Source organism: Gossypium arboreum, chromosome 13, assembly GCF_025698485.1.
Source record: "Gossypium arboreum isolate Shixiya-1 chromosome 13, ASM2569848v2, whole genome shotgun sequence".
In the NCBI taxonomy this organism is placed as follows: domain Eukaryota; kingdom Viridiplantae; phylum Streptophyta; class Magnoliopsida; order Malvales; family Malvaceae; genus Gossypium; species Gossypium arboreum.
Genome location: NC_069082.1, coordinates 5,326,852 through 5,344,899, shown reverse-complemented (window position 1 = coordinate 5,344,899; position 18,048 = coordinate 5,326,852). Strand labels below are relative to the sequence as shown.

The window sequence follows — 18,048 nt, the reverse complement described above, 5'->3', positions numbered from 1 at the left end:
CTTGACTATTCGAAATTGACGTGAAAAGTCGCAACCCAGTAAGTTAGGGCACTACCTTTCTCGAAATTTCCAAATGCCAAGCATTGCCTTTTTATTTTTGAAAACTTTTGAATCTTGTAATCAATGCATGAAGAACCATATATACATTAATATAACAAATCTTAATTATATAACAACATAACATTAAGATATACATAGCATATATTAGAGAGAAATAAGCAAAATATAAGAACACAAAAAAAATGCATGATATACAATTAGACATATAAATATATACAAAACAAATGTAATAATATATAAAAAAAATAAACATATATATATATATCAAACAAACACACTTAACAATATTATGCAACTAGCATTTAATATATATGATATAAAATATAACAAAACATAAGATAATGTAATGACAAATGAATTTCAAATATCTAATAGTATATAAAAATAATGTTTAATAGTAATTTATACAATTTTAAAACTATACATGATGATTAAGAAATAAATGTACGATAAAATATAAAATAATTTATAGGAAGCATATAATAATATAATAATATTAATAACTAAAATAATAATAATACATACATTAGAAAATATTTAATTAATAAAATATTAATAATACATATACTATATAGAATAATATAATATCATATAATATAATAAAATTTTAATTACATATAATTTAAAAGTAAATAATAATAGTTATAATATAATGGACATTAATACATAATTTATAAAAGATAAAAATGTAAGGAATAATAAGAATATAATATAATATTTATAAATATAATAGTAACATAATGTAATAGATAACATATAAAAAAGAAAATATATAATATTTTATATAACTAATAAATAATATAAGGTATTTAATAAATTATGCAAAACAAAAAAATACTTAAAGGAATAAATTTAGAAAAAAATTTCTAAGGATAATTTTTAAATAAAGAATGAATTTTGGGGCCTTCTGGAGCGTGCTTTAAAATCGAGGGACTCACTGGGCAATTTGCCCTAATCCCGAAATGATGCCGTTTCCTGAATACATTTTTAAAATCACCTGTGGGACCAAATTGAAACTGAATTAGAATATTAGTGCTAAATTAAGAAATAAAATAAAATCAAACTGAATATTCAGAAAACACGGAAGGATCAATCGGGCAATTTACCCATTTTCCAAAAACACGCGGATCCTCCTCGAGTCACGGGTCAACACGCGGATCTTAGCTTAAACGGTACCGTTCTGGTTTTTATTTTATTAAATGAAACGATGTCGTTTTCAAAAGACTATATAAGCCCAAAATTTGATTTCAAAATCATTCTAATCCGGGTTTTAAAAAAAAAGCTAAGAAATCCTCTGAGAGTGAGGGTTTAGGTTCAACCTCGGAGTTCTGTCGAACTCCCGACTAAGGGCCCATACGCGCTTACGCGCCGTCACCGTTTCCACCACATACGGTGGCCTGAGGTTTAAAGAAACTCGATTTCTGACGCAAATAAAAGGTACGTCCTTTTCCTTTTATTTTTCTACAATATTAGCACGTATTTAAAAAGAGAAAAGGAAAAAAATAATCACCTCGATATTCTTTCGTTTGATTGTTGATTCTTAGTGTAAAAATTTGTGTTATGCTTTTTTATTGAATCCGTAAACTGTTTACAAACCTGAAGAAAGGCTTTATAGCCTTTAGACTATGCATGTTTTAGGAAAGAAATCTTTGATTTCTTTCCTTGTTTGTTTCTGTTTATCTACTGTTGTTTCTTGCCCTGTTTGTCTATTTAGTTTCCTATTCTGCTCCATTTTCTTTCCTGTGTCTGTTGGTTTCTTTTTTTTGTCTTGCATGTACCAAAAAATCGGGCTAAGATTGCGCTGTAGATGCGAATCTTGTCTGACGACCACTAAACAACCTTTGCTGCGAAGATTTCGGTACTGATAGAGGCACAAAGGTCATCGGTGAGGCCTGAGATCACGGTGAACTGATGTGAGGTTAACAGTGATAACGTTTGGAGTGCCCCCAAAGGATCTCATGACCGATGACCGGCAGTGATGAGGGCCAGCTGGGGTGGCATGAGGAGACAGGGCTATTGATGGCCCTTGCTTCGGGAGCTAGAACGGCTCTGACGTGGTGAAGTTTCTAGAACGGATCTTACGGCGCTGAGGTTCCAAGGAAACCCTAGGGTTTCCTGCTAGTACTTTAAGTCATTGGGCCTTTTAGGTCCAAGTGACTTGGGTCTATTTAGGTATTTGGGTGCAACGGGTCTATTGGGTAATGATATAATCTGATGTGGGTTGTAACCGAGTATAGGGCTTTTGCATTTGGGCTTATGAGGTCTTGAGGCTTGTTTATTATAAATGGACTGTAATAAACATTTATTTGTTTATCTTTTATTCCTGGTTTTATTTGTTTAATTATGGGCCAGGGAAAATTTAGGTTATTACAGAGCACATTGCTCATAAAACTGGCAATATTGCACCATGCCCTAATGTTACTGGTATGTGATACTTTATTATTATTTTTAAATGTTATTGTAAATTTTCTATAATGATTATATATAATTGATAATAATATGAAGTGTGAATTATTTTTATTTTATTAATAGGTGTCATTAGAGAAAGTATGATGAATATATTGAAAGAAAGCAAGACAAAGAAAATAGACAAAAAGAGGAGAAAAGATGAATTCTTATCTCAATTAAGAGAAGATGAGGATGAACACGAGGCTATAAGGCAAGCAACTTGAGAAAGTATCCAATCACAACACGAGTGGCATAGAAGTGAAGAATTCAGACGAAGTACTGGTGGTTGGAATAACATTTATGAAGAAGGGCGATCTTCTCATGGATCAGCTAGAGAATATCATAGAGAAAGAACAAGTAAATCCATCCCAAGTGAGTCTAAGTTTACCTTACGGGGAGCTATACCTGAATTGGCTAGAAGCAAAAGTTCAAAGCAACCAAAGGTCAGTGACTCTATTTTAAAGACTTTTCGAAAGAAGATAGGTGAAGCGATATCTAAATTATTAATATATGAAATACTTCCTTTTCAATTAGCAAGCTCTCTATGGTTGTATAACCTTAATTCAAGTGTCAATAGAAGTTGGACAAGGTGTAAAGCTCCCAACACCTTATGAGATTTCAGATGTGTATTTAGAGTCAGAGTATCAACGAGTTCGTGATTGGGTAAATGGACTAAAGACTCATTGGAAAGAATTGGGTGCAACTCTAATGTGTGATGGTTGGACCAACAGTTTGAATCAAATGCACATCATTAATTTCCTTGTTTATTGTAGTAAAGGAACCATTTTTTGGAAATCAGTAGATGCCTCAAGTGTTCGTAGTAGAGATGCTGAATTCTACTACAGTTTGCTAGATTCAGTTGTAGAAGAAATTGGAGAAAATTACATTATCCAAATAGTGACTGATAATGAGGCAGCAATGAAAGCTGCGGGAAAAAAAATAATGTTGAAAAGAAAACATCTATATTGGACCTCATGTGCAGCTCACTGTTTAGATTTATGCCTTGAAGATATTGGGAAGAAGACCAGTGTAGCAAAAGTGTTAGATGAGGCAAAGAAAGTGACTTGCTTTATATACAATCACATTTGGACTGTTGATTTGATGAAGAAGTATACACAAGGGAAACAAATACTTCGACCCGCTCTTACTCGATTTGCAACTCATTTCATTCAACTTGAAGAGATAACAAGACAAAAGCAAGGTCTGAGAGAAATGTTTAATTCAAAGGTTAGTATTTTATAATTAGTTAATATAATTACTTAAATATAACAACCTTTAATGATTTTATTAGTTCCAAATAATTTAAATTATATTACTTTAAAATTTTTCTTATGAATATATAGGAATTTAAAGAATCAAAATGGGGACAGCAAAAGTCAGGGCCCGCTTATGAAGCCAAAAAAATTGTTTTGGGAAAAGATTTTTGGAAAAAAGCCAACGATCTCATAAAAGTTTACGAGCCCCTAGTAAAAGTATTGAGACTTGTGGATAGCGATGAAAAACCAACAATGGGTTTTATTTATGAGGCTGTTGATAGAGCTAAACGAGCAATTCAACAAGATTGTCGATATTTCACCGAGTATGAAAAGATTATTGATAATAGATGGAATTTTATGCATTCCAACTTGCATTCAACTGGTAAGATAAAATGTTTCATATAATTAAGAACTATTTTTATATTTTATTATTTTAAACTTTAGATTATTATTATTTGATGATATTCTTATAAATTATACTTGGGTTATTTTCTCAATCCTCAATTTCAATTTGGGGTGGAGCATTCTGAGAATGTACTAATAGAAACATTAGAAGGCACACGATCAGTAATTGAAAGATTAGAACCTTCTCTTGATACTCAAGTCAGAATGGTTAATCAGGTTCGATTCAAGTACTATTATTTGTTACTTAGTTACATAATTTGAAATAGAATTATTTTTTTTATTTTTACTTTATCTTTTATTTATGCAGTTGTTACTATTTAGAGATAAACATGAGACATTCGGTACTCTACAAGCACAAAGAGCTTGGAAGCAAATGAAGCCGGGTAAAAAGTTAATTAAATTATTTAATTATATTGTACATTTTGAAGTTATTCTGAAATTTAAATAATATTATGTAGCTGAGTGGTGGATAATATACGGCACATGTGTTCCCGAATTACAAAAATTAGCAATTAAAGTGCTTAGTCAAACAACTTCAGCATCAAATTGCGAACAGAATTAGAGCACGTTTAGTTATATTCACACCAAGGTAAGAAATAGGCTAAAGTATAAAAAACTTGAGAAACTAGTGTTTACCTATTATAATATGAGGCTTCAGATAAGGCATCAAAAAAGAATGAGCACTGATGATATAAACGCTAGTTTTAATCCTATCAGCCTTGATCATATCTTTGAAGATGTTGATCCACTATCAGAATGGCTTCATGAGAAAGAGAATCCGTTATTAGATGGTGAAAATGCCGATGTGTTGCCTGTGGATACCTCTGATGATGAAATGGATGTTGATCAATCTCAACAACAAAATTTGTCTCATTCAAGTTCTAGTTCAACGCCAAGTCAGAGTGGCGATGGACCCGATGGTGGTGGTTTAAGTCCAATTGATGAGAATGATGGATATAGTCGTGATAGAGGTGAAATTAGGTCTTCTAGTCAGTATGGAGGAGAATATGGGGTTGGTACTACTAGTGGACATTTCCGTGATAGATCAGAGTTTGATGGAAATATGTTTCCTGAACCTAGGAGAGATAGAAGTGAACCTAGAGCTCCATCAAAAGGAAAAGGCAAGAAGCATACTTCTATAGGCTCTTCATCTGGTAGGAGATCGAGTTCTAGTAACCTTGGATACAGTGATTCATCTACTAGTACTCAAGGTTTTTATCCACCAGAACAACCTTCATATTTTCAGCCTTCACATGCTTATCCACAACCATATGGTTATTATCCACCATTTCCTAACTATGGTGTGCCATACCAGCCCCAAATGCATCCTCCACCACCAATGTATCACCCACCTCCACCTCTCATGTATCCTCCTCCTCAAATATATCCTCCATATCAATTATATGAAAACCAAGGTGAAAATATCACTTTTTTTGGATATATTTTTGGACAAAGGTCAAGAGAATCAAGTCAAGAACGCTCTCAAAGTGAAGGTGAAGGATCTGATCTTCCTCGTTATTCCACTAATTGGTGAAAACTAAATCGTACCACTACCATTATTTGTAAGGTATGTTTTTTTTAAAAGAAAACTTTTGTTAATGTTCTTAATTTTGATGATATTAACACATTTAAAATATTTCTTTAGATAAATGAATGGAGTATATTTTATGAAAAGATAATTAAGAATCCAAGCATGTTAAACTATATATGAAAGTAGAATGAGAGTGAGAATAAGTGATAGGAAATAGGAATAATTAATGAGAATCTATACATTTATCTTTTCTTTTTTTTCTTTTTGCAGCATAGAATGTTTATATCTTCACCATCTTCAAAGTCACAAGAAATATTAAAGACATCTCTCGGTATGAATTTTCAATTATTTTATCTATAAAACTTTCAAGCTTATTAAATATGATAAATGTTTAATATTTTCTTCTTATTTTTACTTTGTTATTAGTTAATATAACGTTCTTAGAAAATTCATAAATAAATATAAGAATAATTAATGATTATAAAAGTTGTGTTCTCATATCATATTAATAAAAGTTCATAAGTGCTAGAAAACACTCTAAAATCATTAAAAGTGACTTTTATAATTATAATTATAATTAAAAATTATTATGTTTTACAACAGGTTGTGCAAATTTAAAAAAAATTCACGACCGCGATACCCGCAGTGACCGCAATAGCATCGGTTATGTCTACAACCACGACCGCAATTTAAATCCCTGCCTACAACCAAATTTACAATTTTCAAAAGTAGAGAGGAAGAATCTTTTTATTAGATAAAGACATTGATGCTAAGAGCGGCTTTGGCAGTAATTTATTGACAATTTTTTTCGTAGGAGTCAACCTATTGAGATCAACGATCACGTTGGTTTCAGTGAGATTAAACATAACAATGATAATAGTATTAGTTATTATAAGAGAATTGAAAATCACTATTAAAAATATTAAATTGAAGTATATACATATATAATACATTAAATAACAAAATACAAATATAGATTATATTTATGTTAAACTATAATTAAAAATTAAATTTATAAAATACACTATTATATTTAAGTTAAATAATATATTAAAATTTTTATATTAAATAATAATTAAAATCATTATTACATTAAGATAATAATTAAATGAGGTAAATATTAAATTTAAACATAAACTTTGTTTCAATGTGCATTTTATTTTGTACAATTTTTTTTTTTTGCTCAATAATGGTAGAACACTACCACAATGCAGTAAATAACATACAAAAACATACCTACCCCCAATCAATCAAACAACCCTGAACGGCAAAAACCACTCACAAGACAGAGCCCATCCAAACACCAAACAAACCCAAATCCCCTCAAAAGGTATCTCTCTCTGATCAAAAGAAACAACAACCAAACATTGAAACACCATCTAGACACATACAACAACAAACCCATATTCTCAAACATTTTAAAAAACTAGACCCAACTCACCACCAAGCCTTAAACAAACATGGCCTACTCATACCAGCAGATGCTAGTGTTTCTACCATTTCATTACCGTCTAGATTAGCTATTGAAAATGATAACCTTCCAACACAGGCAATCCTCCTATCTAAGTCTGCAAATGAAGCTTTTTTCGATCGTGGTCTCCTTTTTTTATCCAAAATCCGGTTATAAACCACCCTCGAGCCCATTTTGACAATTAATGAACCTCCCTTCCAATCAATCTCAATAAAAATGTCCAACGCTGTAATGACTGCTCCTAATTCAGTTGTATCAGCATCTACAATTATACACATGGAACTTGTATTGTTGTTCATATGTATATATGAAACTTAGATTTTGATCCAATTGTACACTTTTATAGAATATTTATTTTCATATTGGATTAATATAGCTATTTGTATATGTAATATCCAATGCAAAATAATGGTAATTCGATAATGTTGTTAATGATTTTAGAAAATTGAATCAAATCAAAATTTAATATATAAAATTGCACAAAATAAAAGTTTATGTATGACATCACATATTGAATCAAAGTTTATGTATGTTGAGTATAACTCATATTTCAGTCAAATTTGAGAGATAATCTCTAGTTAAACTTTGTTTATTTGTTTCAGTCAAACTCTAATTAGTCTAGATTATTTTATTATTATTTGACCTACGAATTTAGCGTATAAATAAGCTCTTTTACAACCTTAGAAAAAACACCCATTAAAGATTAGAACTCATAACACTTTTGGAGAATTTTGTGTTTACGTTTTGAGAGTTCTTTGTTTTTAGGGTTTAGTTTTTATCTCCATTTTTTGTACTCTTCGTTCTTTTTCCATTGTAGTAAAATTATCTTTGCTTGTGGTTTTTTTATCCTCTTTGGAGGGGGTTTTTCACGTTAAATTTGTGTGTTTAATTTCTCAATTTTTACTTATTTGTTGCATAATCGGGTTGATCCTCAATAAGTGGTATCAGAGCTAATTCAATTTTTGTCGATCAGCACGTTCAAAGATGGCAGCAATAAGGTTTAATATTGTAAAGGTTGATGGTTTCACAAATTTTAATCTGTGGCAAGTTCAGATGATGGCATTTCCAATTTAGATCGGCCTGAAAAAGGTCGCTACCGGGAAAAAGCCTGAGAATCTAGATCAGACAGAATGAGAAGAGCTTGATGAAAAGGCCATGTCTACAATCTAGTTGTGTCTCGCGAATAGGGTATTGCAGGAGGTATCGATGGAGAAAGCCTCATCTGCTTTGTGAAAAATTTTAGAAACTCTTTATGCGACTAAGTCACTGCCTAACCATTTAGTGTTGAAAAAACATTTATTTACATTTCGCATGAACAAAGGTGAGATTGTTAGAGATCACATTAGTAAACTTATTACACTTTTGAATGATTTAAAGATTGTTGAGGTTAAGATTGACGATGAAAATTAGGCTATGATATTATTGTACTCTTTAACCTCTTCATACAAGCCTTTCAGGGAGATCCTGATTTGTTGCAGAAGCAAACTCTCGTTTGAGGATGTGAAGGGTCATTTGTTGAGTAAAGACAAACTTGACAATAAGTTTGGTTTGGATAGCAATTCAGATAGGCAAGTTTCCGTTTTGGTAGCATTAAAGAAGCGAGACAAAAGGTTATTACACATTTCAATATAATTAATTGTGCTAATTTTAAAGTAAAGTTATTACTTGAATAGAACTCTAAGTCTAAAATATAGAGAAAAAAGGTTATGATAATTATAATTATAATTTACCATTATTAATTAGTGTAAAATAGAATTAATATTTGAATAGAATTTTAAGCATTTTAATTATCATTTACTTAACATTAGGTTAATTATGTTAATTAATTATTATTTTGAATAATATTACTTTGCACATAAAAGTAAAATTATATTATGCTGAATATGTTAAAATGTTTTAATTATTATTTGAATTTTTATTATAATATTTGAATTGATAAGTTTTATATTTTAATTATATTTAATAATTTAAATAAAAATATTATTTTACCTTAATATTTAATAACGCATGCATGTGAAGTTAGAAGCTAATAGGTGAATTCATTACTTGAGTAGCTTCCCTGCCAACCACAACTGCATTTCACCTGTTTTAAACTCCAGTATGCATGAGAAGATGACCTACCAAAACCTTTAATATTGACCAAGTTTCCTACTTTTCAACCATATATAATGATCAAATATTTACCACTGCTCCAATGCCTATATAAACCCCAATACCATGCTTTCTCTTCCTCACTCATGACTATTATAAAACACTTTGTTTCATTTGCTTAATTAGTTTCAAAATCTCTCCACAAAATGGGTTATTTCAATTGCATTGCTTTAGCATGCTTGATGGCTTTGTCGTTTTCAAGCATTGATGTTGGCCTAGCAACTCGTCACCTTCAGCAGATGCCACCAATGCCAACATTGCCTACAACTACACTCCCACCATTGCCATCTATCCCTAATCTCCCCCAGCCAACAATGCCTAGGCCTGGGGCGCTTCCACCACTTCCTACCATGCCTGCTTTGCCTACTTTTCCTGCTATACCAACGGCCACACTGCCTCCTCTGCCAAGCATGCCTTCAATCCCAACAATCCCAACTGCAATTCCCTCAATTCCATTCCTTTCTCCACCACCTTCTCCTTCTTCTACTCCTTGAAATACCCATTTCTTCCCGTCTATTGACAGATAAAATGTGGCTACATATATACTGGATTTTGTTTAAGGTGTTTTTAGTCGTCTTCGTCTTTTGATTTGGAGTATTGTTTGTTCTTCAACACAGATAGTATTTGTTTGTAGAAATGGGAGATTCCCATTTTCCATAATCTGTTGTACTGTGATTTGTTATTTGCTTGTTATGGGAGTATATTCATGAAATCTGCTTGATTACCTCTTGCAATGTTCCTCAGATTAATCTTTTTTAATTTATTTTTTCAATATTGTATTATATCTTCTGCCTATATTAACACCCAATATATGTATTTTAAACAAGGAAGAGTTGAGATAAAATACATTTCTTAATCCTCAACCAAATCAACATTCAAAGGTTTCAACCCTGAAATTGACGCCTTACGTAAGAATCAAATACAAAACTTCGAAACATTAAAATATGATTCTAGTTTTTCTATTTTTGATACCTTTAGTTTTAAATTAATCTTTCTATTTTTTAATTTAAAAATACAAGTCGTGTTTTAACACTATTAAATTTAAGTTTATTATAATTTTATTTTTGTTACATGACTACTAAATGATTTTATTTAAATGTCACACTAATGAATTTAATAAAAGAATTAATAGAATTGACACTAGATTTAGATTTTGAAATTAATATAGAAGGTAAAAAAATTAAATTCTTAAAAAATAAAAATTAAATTTCGAATATAGGATGAGAAAAAGTGAAACTATGTTTTAACCGGTTTAACTGAGGCTATTAAAAATGATTATATAACACAAAGCATTATATAAAAATCAAATTAGCAGGCTAGTAAAAAGAAATTATTATATCAATTTAGTGTTGAGTACTTTAAGATAAAAAAACTCTCCCAAGAAGCAAGCTTTTTGGTAGTTCTAATTTCCTATTTCTTGCTTGCTTGTAGACTGCCTAATGCTAATGGCAAGTTCAACTTGGGGCAAACTTCTTAATTTTTACGTTGAGGCAGACCTCTTAATTTTTACCCTTAAGTTTAAAATGATTTAAATCAAACAAGTAATTTGAAATTATCTTACATGAAAATTTTGATTGCAAAATTATGTATGCTTATTTCTTGTATTAATATTTTCGGATATTAATTTATGTTTAATGTGCTTAATTCAGTAGAGCAAAAGTCCCTATTTAAGAGTAGATTTAGCATAATTGAGTGGAGTTGCATGCAATCCTAAAAATAAGACGACATAAATCTACCGGATTAGAGTCAAATCTAATAGAGAAATCCATAAATCAAGTTAATTCGACAATAGGGGTTTTAATTAAAAAGATATTTCAATTAATCAACCTAGAATCGGTTGTTTTTACTCTCGAAAGAGATATTAACATAATTTAGGGATTTCTACAGATCAAGACACAAGTGAATAAATCGTTTAATTCAGATTCATAATAATAGGTGAAGTTTAGGTGGATTCTTTTCTAGGTATTGTCTATCTCATTGGTTAATATTTGATTATTTCCTTGATTCATTATTTGTTGCTTTCATAGTTAAATTAGTTTAGTAAATTTAGATTAAAACACTTCACTCCAAATTGTCGGTTAAATAATAGAAAAATGATAATTACTAATATTTTTAGTTCTCGTGGATACGATATTCTCTACCGCCATAATTATACTATTGTTCGATAGGTGCGCTTGCCTTTATCATATTTATAATTAGTTTAGTGACCATCAAGGTTTTGGCACCTTTGCCAAGGACAAAAATATTAAGAACACTTTATTTTTATTAATTTAGCTATTTTTATTTTATTTTTATAATTTTATTTTTAGTTTAATTTTTACATTTTAATTTTTCTTTTATTTGTTTCTGGTAGGTCCTTTAGTTTATGACTAAAAGAAGCTCGTCAAGACCATTACTGTTTGATAGTAAAATTGAAAGTACAACTCATAGAAATCGTAGAGAAGCAAGATAAATTACATGAGGTTAACCGAATTGACTTGATCTGAATTGATAGAAATTATCTCAATTGACAAGTATTATGTGGTTAATTTACACCATCAATATTTAAAATATTAGTATCGGAAACTTAACTAACTTGGAGACTTGTTGAATTATACTATTTGACATATTATTAATTTAATTAAGAGGCTGACTTGATTATGAGGCAGCTTGTATGCCAACCACAACTACTGCATTTCACCAATTTTAAACTCCAATATCCCATGAGAAGATGAGCTACCAAAACCTTCGACATTCACCAAGTTTTCTCTTTTCCAACCATATATGATCAAATATTACCAACTACAATGCATATATAAACTCCAATATCATGTTTTGTTTTCCTCACTCATAACTATTCAGATAAAGAACTTTGTTTCATCTGCGTAATTTGTTCCAAAATCTCTCAACAAAAATGGGTTATTTCAATTGCATTGCTTTAGCATTCTTGATGGCTTTGTCGTTTACAAGCATTAAGGTTGGCCAAGCTACTCGTCACCTTCAGCAGCTGCCTCCAATGCCAACTTTGCCTACAGCAACACTCCCACCATTTCCATCTATCCCTAATATCCCACAGCCAACCATACCAACAATGCCAAGGCCTGGGGCGCTTCCACCACTTCCTACCATGCCTGCTTTGCCCTCATTGCCAAGTGTACCAAGGGCCACACTGCCACCTCTGCCGAGCATGCCCTCAATCCCAACTGCTATTCCCTCTATTCCTTTCCTCTCTCCACCACCTTCTGCTTCTCCTTCTACTCCTTGAATACCCCTTTGTTTTTTATCTGCTGCATAATGGATTTGGTTTAATATGTTTTTAGTCGACCTTGTCTGTTGATTTTGAGGATTGCTTTTTACCTTTTTCCACCACATTTATTTGTTTGTACAAATGGGAGTTCCCCGATCCCATTATTTGTTCTACTTCGATATGTTATTGCTTATTATGGGATTATATATATATATATATATATGTTCTTTCTATGAAGTAATTAATTATTGTATCTTTTGTTAAAAGATTAAATAAAATCCATTATATATAAATCAAATTGGAGGCGAGCAAAAAAGAAAAAGGCCTTTGCTGTCTCTAGAGTCTAGATAAGTGTTCATGGTGAGAGTGTTTTATTTTTCTAAAAAAAAATTGCCAATCAAAATTTCTTTTATTGATAACAACAATTTACAAAAGGAGGTTTCAAAGGTCCCAAACAGAGCACTTACACACAAAAGAGATAATTCAAGCATAAAAAAACCATAACTGGGCAACAGAAGGACCAGGGGATCTCTAGAAGATTAAGAAATTATTTTATGCAACCATCCCATTACATTATTTATGGTTCTCGTTAATAAAAATTATTTATCCTACCCTTTTTTTCCTATATTTTTTATATTCATCGTAAATTAGAAAGTTAGTCTTTATACTTTTACTTCATTTTTTTTTTTTAGATTTCAAAATTTAGGTCAACTTTTGACATTGTTAGTTACATTACTGATCATCTCCGGATGTACTAACATCTAGAGTGTGAATACTACAACTAAATATATGAAATTGAGGCAGTATCCGTAAGTATATAGATCAGATTGTAATATAATTTTACAACAAAATAGGTAAGTACTCCAAGGATCGTACCCAAAAGAGACGAGTACTAGATTAAAGTTAACTTAAATGTAAATAGAATTAATTAGTAGTTTAAATAAATTATATTACAATAAAACATAAAGGAAGGATTTTTGGGGTTTTATAAATAAAGAAATAAAAATTGCATAAATAAAAAGGACTTTAGATAACTAATTTCTAAACTTAATCAAATGTAGACATGGGTGATTAGCTCGCTTCGATGATCACAACAAATTCCTATTTTGGGTTTCTATTCAATCAACTAGTTATTACCTTAGCAAGATCTCTCAATATTCCACTAAACTAACGAGTCGGTAAGAACTACTTACCTCTCGACCTCAAGTCTAGACTAGTTCGGGGCTAAGGTGTTTACGAATAGACTATACCAATTTTGGTTTAATTCCCACCTAAATGACTTCCTAGAGTCATCAAGCCTATGGTTTAAGTTCTCCCTCTCCCAATCAGCTGATCCACCAAGAAAATCTTACATAATAATTAGTCAATCACACTTCCACTCGCTAATCCCACATAAGAGGATTAGTTCCTCACGGAACACATAAACATAATAAACTTGATAATAAATATTTGCATAAAAAATAAATCAATAATAAAGTTTAGAGAATCCTGATTGTATTTTATTGATGAAGTGCAGAAATCCTCAAACGTTTGGTTATATTTACAAATCAAGTCCTCCAAAGAACACAAATAAAAATAATTGGTAAAGAAATCTAAAGCCTAAAAGAAAAGAAAAACTAAAAACTAAATTATAGGGAAAAACTTAGAATATGAAAACTGTCTTTAAACAAGTGTCTAATGAGCTTATTTATAGAGTTAGGGTTGGTTTTCATCCTTAACCTAGGTTAGCTAACGTTTTCGTATTAATTTTCATTGTGCAGACCAAAATTCCCTTCGTATTAATATGAAAATCAATGAAACCTTGTTGTTACAACAAGCATACGTGCTGCAGCATGTTTACAAGCTGCATGCTCTTCAACAAAAAAATTATCACAGTGTCTAATGAGCTTATTTATAGAGTTAGGGTTGGTTGTCATCCTTAACCTAGGTTAGCTAACGTTTTAGTATTAATTTTCATTGTGCAGTGTTGGAAAATTTAGACATCACATATATAATAATGATAATTACATGTTATTATTCACTATCATAATAGGTTAGCCCAAACTAAAAGTGATCTAATTTGGTTAGAATTTTATTGGGCTTTTAATTATTAAATAAAGTATGGGTCAAATATGTGTAGATACTCTTCTAATCAAATTCTAATTAATGATGGGCTAATTAGAATTTGATTAGAACTAATATTCTAAAGTTATAAATATTAGGGTTATGGTCCCCAAATTATACACAAGATATCTTTTCTAATATCTCATCATTAGGAAAAAGAGAGCAGATGTAATGCCCCAATTTTCGGGAATTCTATTGTAACACCCCGTACCCGAGTCCGCTACCGGAGTCGGACACGAGGGGTTAACGGCTTAAACCATTCACTTTCACCGTCCATTTTAAAAATTTTCCAGGCAGTTGGCTAACTGCGTCACTGTCACTTTAAAAATCATATCTTGAGTTCCAAAACTCGAAAACCAGTTTCGTAATTTTTCCCTGAAACTAGACTCATATATGCATCTACAAATTTTTTTTATAGAATTTTTGGTCAGGCCAATTAGTACAGTTTATTAGTTAAAATCTCCCCTGTTACAGGGTGCGACTACACTGACCTTCATGCATTACGACCTGGATATCTCCCTGTACAGGGCTTCAATACTGATGCCGTTTGTTTCTATAGAAACTAGACTCAAAGAGGAATCTATACATATATGGCATGACTCCTAATTATCTCTGGTTAATTTCCAAAGTTGGAACAGGGAATCCAGAAACTGTTCTGGCCCTGTTTCATGAAAACCTAAATATCTCTTAACATACAACTCATATGACCGTTTCGTTTCTTCCATATGAAAGTAGATTCATCAAGGTTCATTTACATAATTTATTCACTATTTAATTCCATTCCTACTATTTTTAGTGATTTTTCACATCCACATCACTGCAGCTGTCAACCTCTGTCCTTAAGGTAGATTTTACCTACTTCATAATTTCCTTGATTCAACTAACCCCTTTAGCATACATGGCACAAAAGATGATCACGATTAACCATTCCAAGGGCTAATCGATTCCAAACATTTCCACATCTCTTAATGAACAACATACAAAATGATTATGATACCATGCCAAAGTGTATACAAGCCATTTTCGCATGGCTATCTAAATTTATACAAAATCAAAGGGTCTATGACCAACAAACGAAAGAGTAGTCCTATACATTAACCAAAATATCCTCTCACTACTAGTCTATTCTATACATGCCATAAGATATTCCAAAACATAGCAGTACCAAACAGTGGATAGTGATAGTGTGACTAGTTCTTGACGATCCCGAGCCTATAGCTTCAATGAGACCTATAAAGCGGAGGAAGCAGAGTAAGCGAGTAAGCATTACAATGCTTAGTAAGTTTTAAGCAGTGTCAACAGATAACAATCAAATTATAACATAGTTGTTCGTATTTTTATTTCACTCTTCCTTCGGGCATACCATCCCTTTACCGAATATGCACATCTCATCATATACAATAGGCAGATAAACTCTCACATAAAAGTGAGCTCATGTGACATAGATATATCATATGATTTCACATAACCTCTCACACAAATCCGAGGTCACATAATCATAGGAATAGTCCCATAGATTGCTCTCGTATGCATCATATATAAACTTGGAGTACATACCTGTTTAACCTTTCGCATTGCGTATATTTATAAGCAATTCTTATTACGAAGTCTTACCCGGACATAATCTCCACACGTAGTCATCGGGTCGCATGCCGGACATAATCTCCACACGTAGTCATCGGGTCTCACCGGAACATATTTCAAGTTTCATGTACACTTAATCACATGTTACAACATTCACATTAGCCATTCGGCTTTACCACATATATATATACACTTTCATATTCATCACGTTGGCCATTAGGCCTTATCACATATATATACATTTTCACATTCATCACATCGGTCATTAGGCCTTATCACATATATATACACTTTCACATTCATCACATCGGCCATTAGGCCTTATCACATATATATATATTTTCACATTCATCACATCGGCCATTAGGCCTTATCACATATATATATATATACACTTTCACATTCATCACGTCGGCCATTAGGCCTTATCACACATATATATACACTTTCACATTCATCACGTCGGCCATTAGGCCTTATCACATATATATACATTTTCACATTCATCACGTCGGCCATTAGGCCTTATCACACATATATATACATTTTCACACTTGCACATTTCGGTTCAATATCCACACACAAAGAGCATGATTTCGATTTTCTTGAGACATGATCTAATCAAATCATAATTTAAGCTCTATTACTCAAGAACTTACAATTTCACAAATTTTGATATCAAAGATCCATCTAACACTCATGTATCATTTTACAATATCACAATTTAGAATTCAAGTATGGGATCAATCAATAGCTTATGAGCAACTAAAACAAGTTTTTATCCATGTTTACAACAAAATCACATATTCGCTACGAGCTGTTTTCCTGAGCAATGGTCACTAAATTATTTATACCCGGAGCTACAAGACTCCAAATCACTTTCCGTTAATTTTCTCAGAATATAGACTCATATATCTTCCATCCATGAAATTTTCAGAATTTTTGGTTTGGCCAATCAATACCAGATTTTTCTTAAAGTTTCCCCTGTTTCACTGTTTGACTAATCTGACCACTCTTCGCTACGAATCAAATGTTTCATTGTACAGAATTCATAATGTGTGCTATTTGATTCCATTTGAAACTAGACTCATTAAGGAGTCTAAGCATATAAATCTTATCTTATAACCATTTTTGCACAAATTATAATGATTTTACAAAAACAGAACAGGGGATTTCGGAGTCATTCCGACACTGTCCCGGACAATTTTAAATATCTATTTATAGGAAATTTCTTTGCTTCCACGGTCTCTTTTATAAGAAATTAGACCAACAAAGCTTTGATTACATATTTTATTCAGCCTATAATTCCACACCAACAATTTATAGTGATTTTCTAAAATCACATTACTGCTGCTGTCCAAGCAAATTCTTACAATTTGCTCTTAAATTTCCAAGTCCAAACACTTATGAACTTACCATTTGGGTTTAAGACATATCATGGCCACATCATATCTTATTAAATCAACTCATTATGTCCTATTATGATTGAATTTACTCAACGTTTAATCACTTAAAACTTACCTCGGAAGTTGCCGAACGATTCTGACGGCTATTCGATCACCTCTTTCTTTCCCTTATCCAACTTTGATCCTCTAGGCTCTTGAGCTAGATCAAACAATTTACTTCCCAAATTAAACATAGTCATCGACATCCATATACATTTTATACTAGCCGAAATGTACCATCAAGATATACTTTACTCAAATAATTTACATTGGCCGATCATGTATAATGTTTTGTAACTTAATAAACTTATCATACATTATGTATTCATAATATTTGTGCAGCCAATTATTCATGGTCATACACACAC

General features: G+C 31.5%; 3 protein-coding genes across 3 annotated transcripts; all 3 read left to right on the top strand.

Annotated features, from left to right (window-relative positions):
- The first annotated feature begins 2,025 nt into the window (after positions 1-2,025).
- Positions 2,026-4,546, top strand: LOC108462809 (uncharacterized). The gene is made up of 7 exons (XM_017762709.1): positions 2,026-2,106; positions 2,424-2,484; positions 2,593-2,719; positions 2,765-2,951; positions 3,043-3,735; positions 3,852-4,087; positions 4,477-4,546. Exons 1-7 carry the CDS (start codon positions 2,026-2,028, stop codon positions 4,544-4,546), a joined length of 1,455 nt encoding a protein of 484 aa, XP_017618198.1.
- Positions 4,547-9,382: 4,836 nt separating this feature from the next.
- On the top strand, positions 9,383-10,056 carry LOC108462810 (uncharacterized). Its single transcript, XM_053024636.1, has one exon. It carries the CDS (start codon positions 9,469-9,471, stop codon positions 9,814-9,816), a length of 348 nt encoding a protein of 115 aa, XP_052880596.1. The 5' UTR covers positions 9,383-9,468; the 3' UTR covers positions 9,817-10,056.
- A 2,159-nt stretch (positions 10,057-12,215) lies between these two features.
- Positions 12,216-12,566, top strand: LOC128286783 (protein PELPK1-like). Its single transcript, XM_053024484.1, has one exon. The coding sequence runs from the start codon at positions 12,216-12,218 to the stop codon at positions 12,564-12,566; it is 351 nt and encodes a 116-aa protein (XP_052880444.1).
- The last annotated feature ends 5,482 nt before the right edge of the window (positions 12,567-18,048 follow it).

Bases quoted from the DNA above. Each gene is read 5' to 3' on its own strand.
- LOC128286783 (XM_053024484.1), top strand. From the start codon at position 12,216: ATGGGTTATTTCAATTGCATTGCTTTAGCATTCTTGATGGCTTTGTCG.
- LOC108462810 (XM_053024636.1), top strand. From the start codon at position 9,469: ATGGGTTATTTCAATTGCATTGCTTTAGCATGCTTGATGGCTTTGTCG.
- LOC108462809 (XM_017762709.1), top strand. From the start codon at position 2,026: ATGACCGGCAGTGATGAGGGCCAGCTGGGGTGGCATGAGGAGACAGGG. The intron at 2,720-2,764 runs GCAAGCAACTTG...CGAGTGGCATAG, and splicing joins GATGAACACGAGGCTATAAG to AAGTGAAGAATTCAGACGAA. The intron at 2,952-3,042 runs GTCAGTGACTCT...CTTTTCAATTAG, and splicing joins AAAGTTCAAAGCAACCAAAG to CAAGCTCTCTATGGTTGTAT.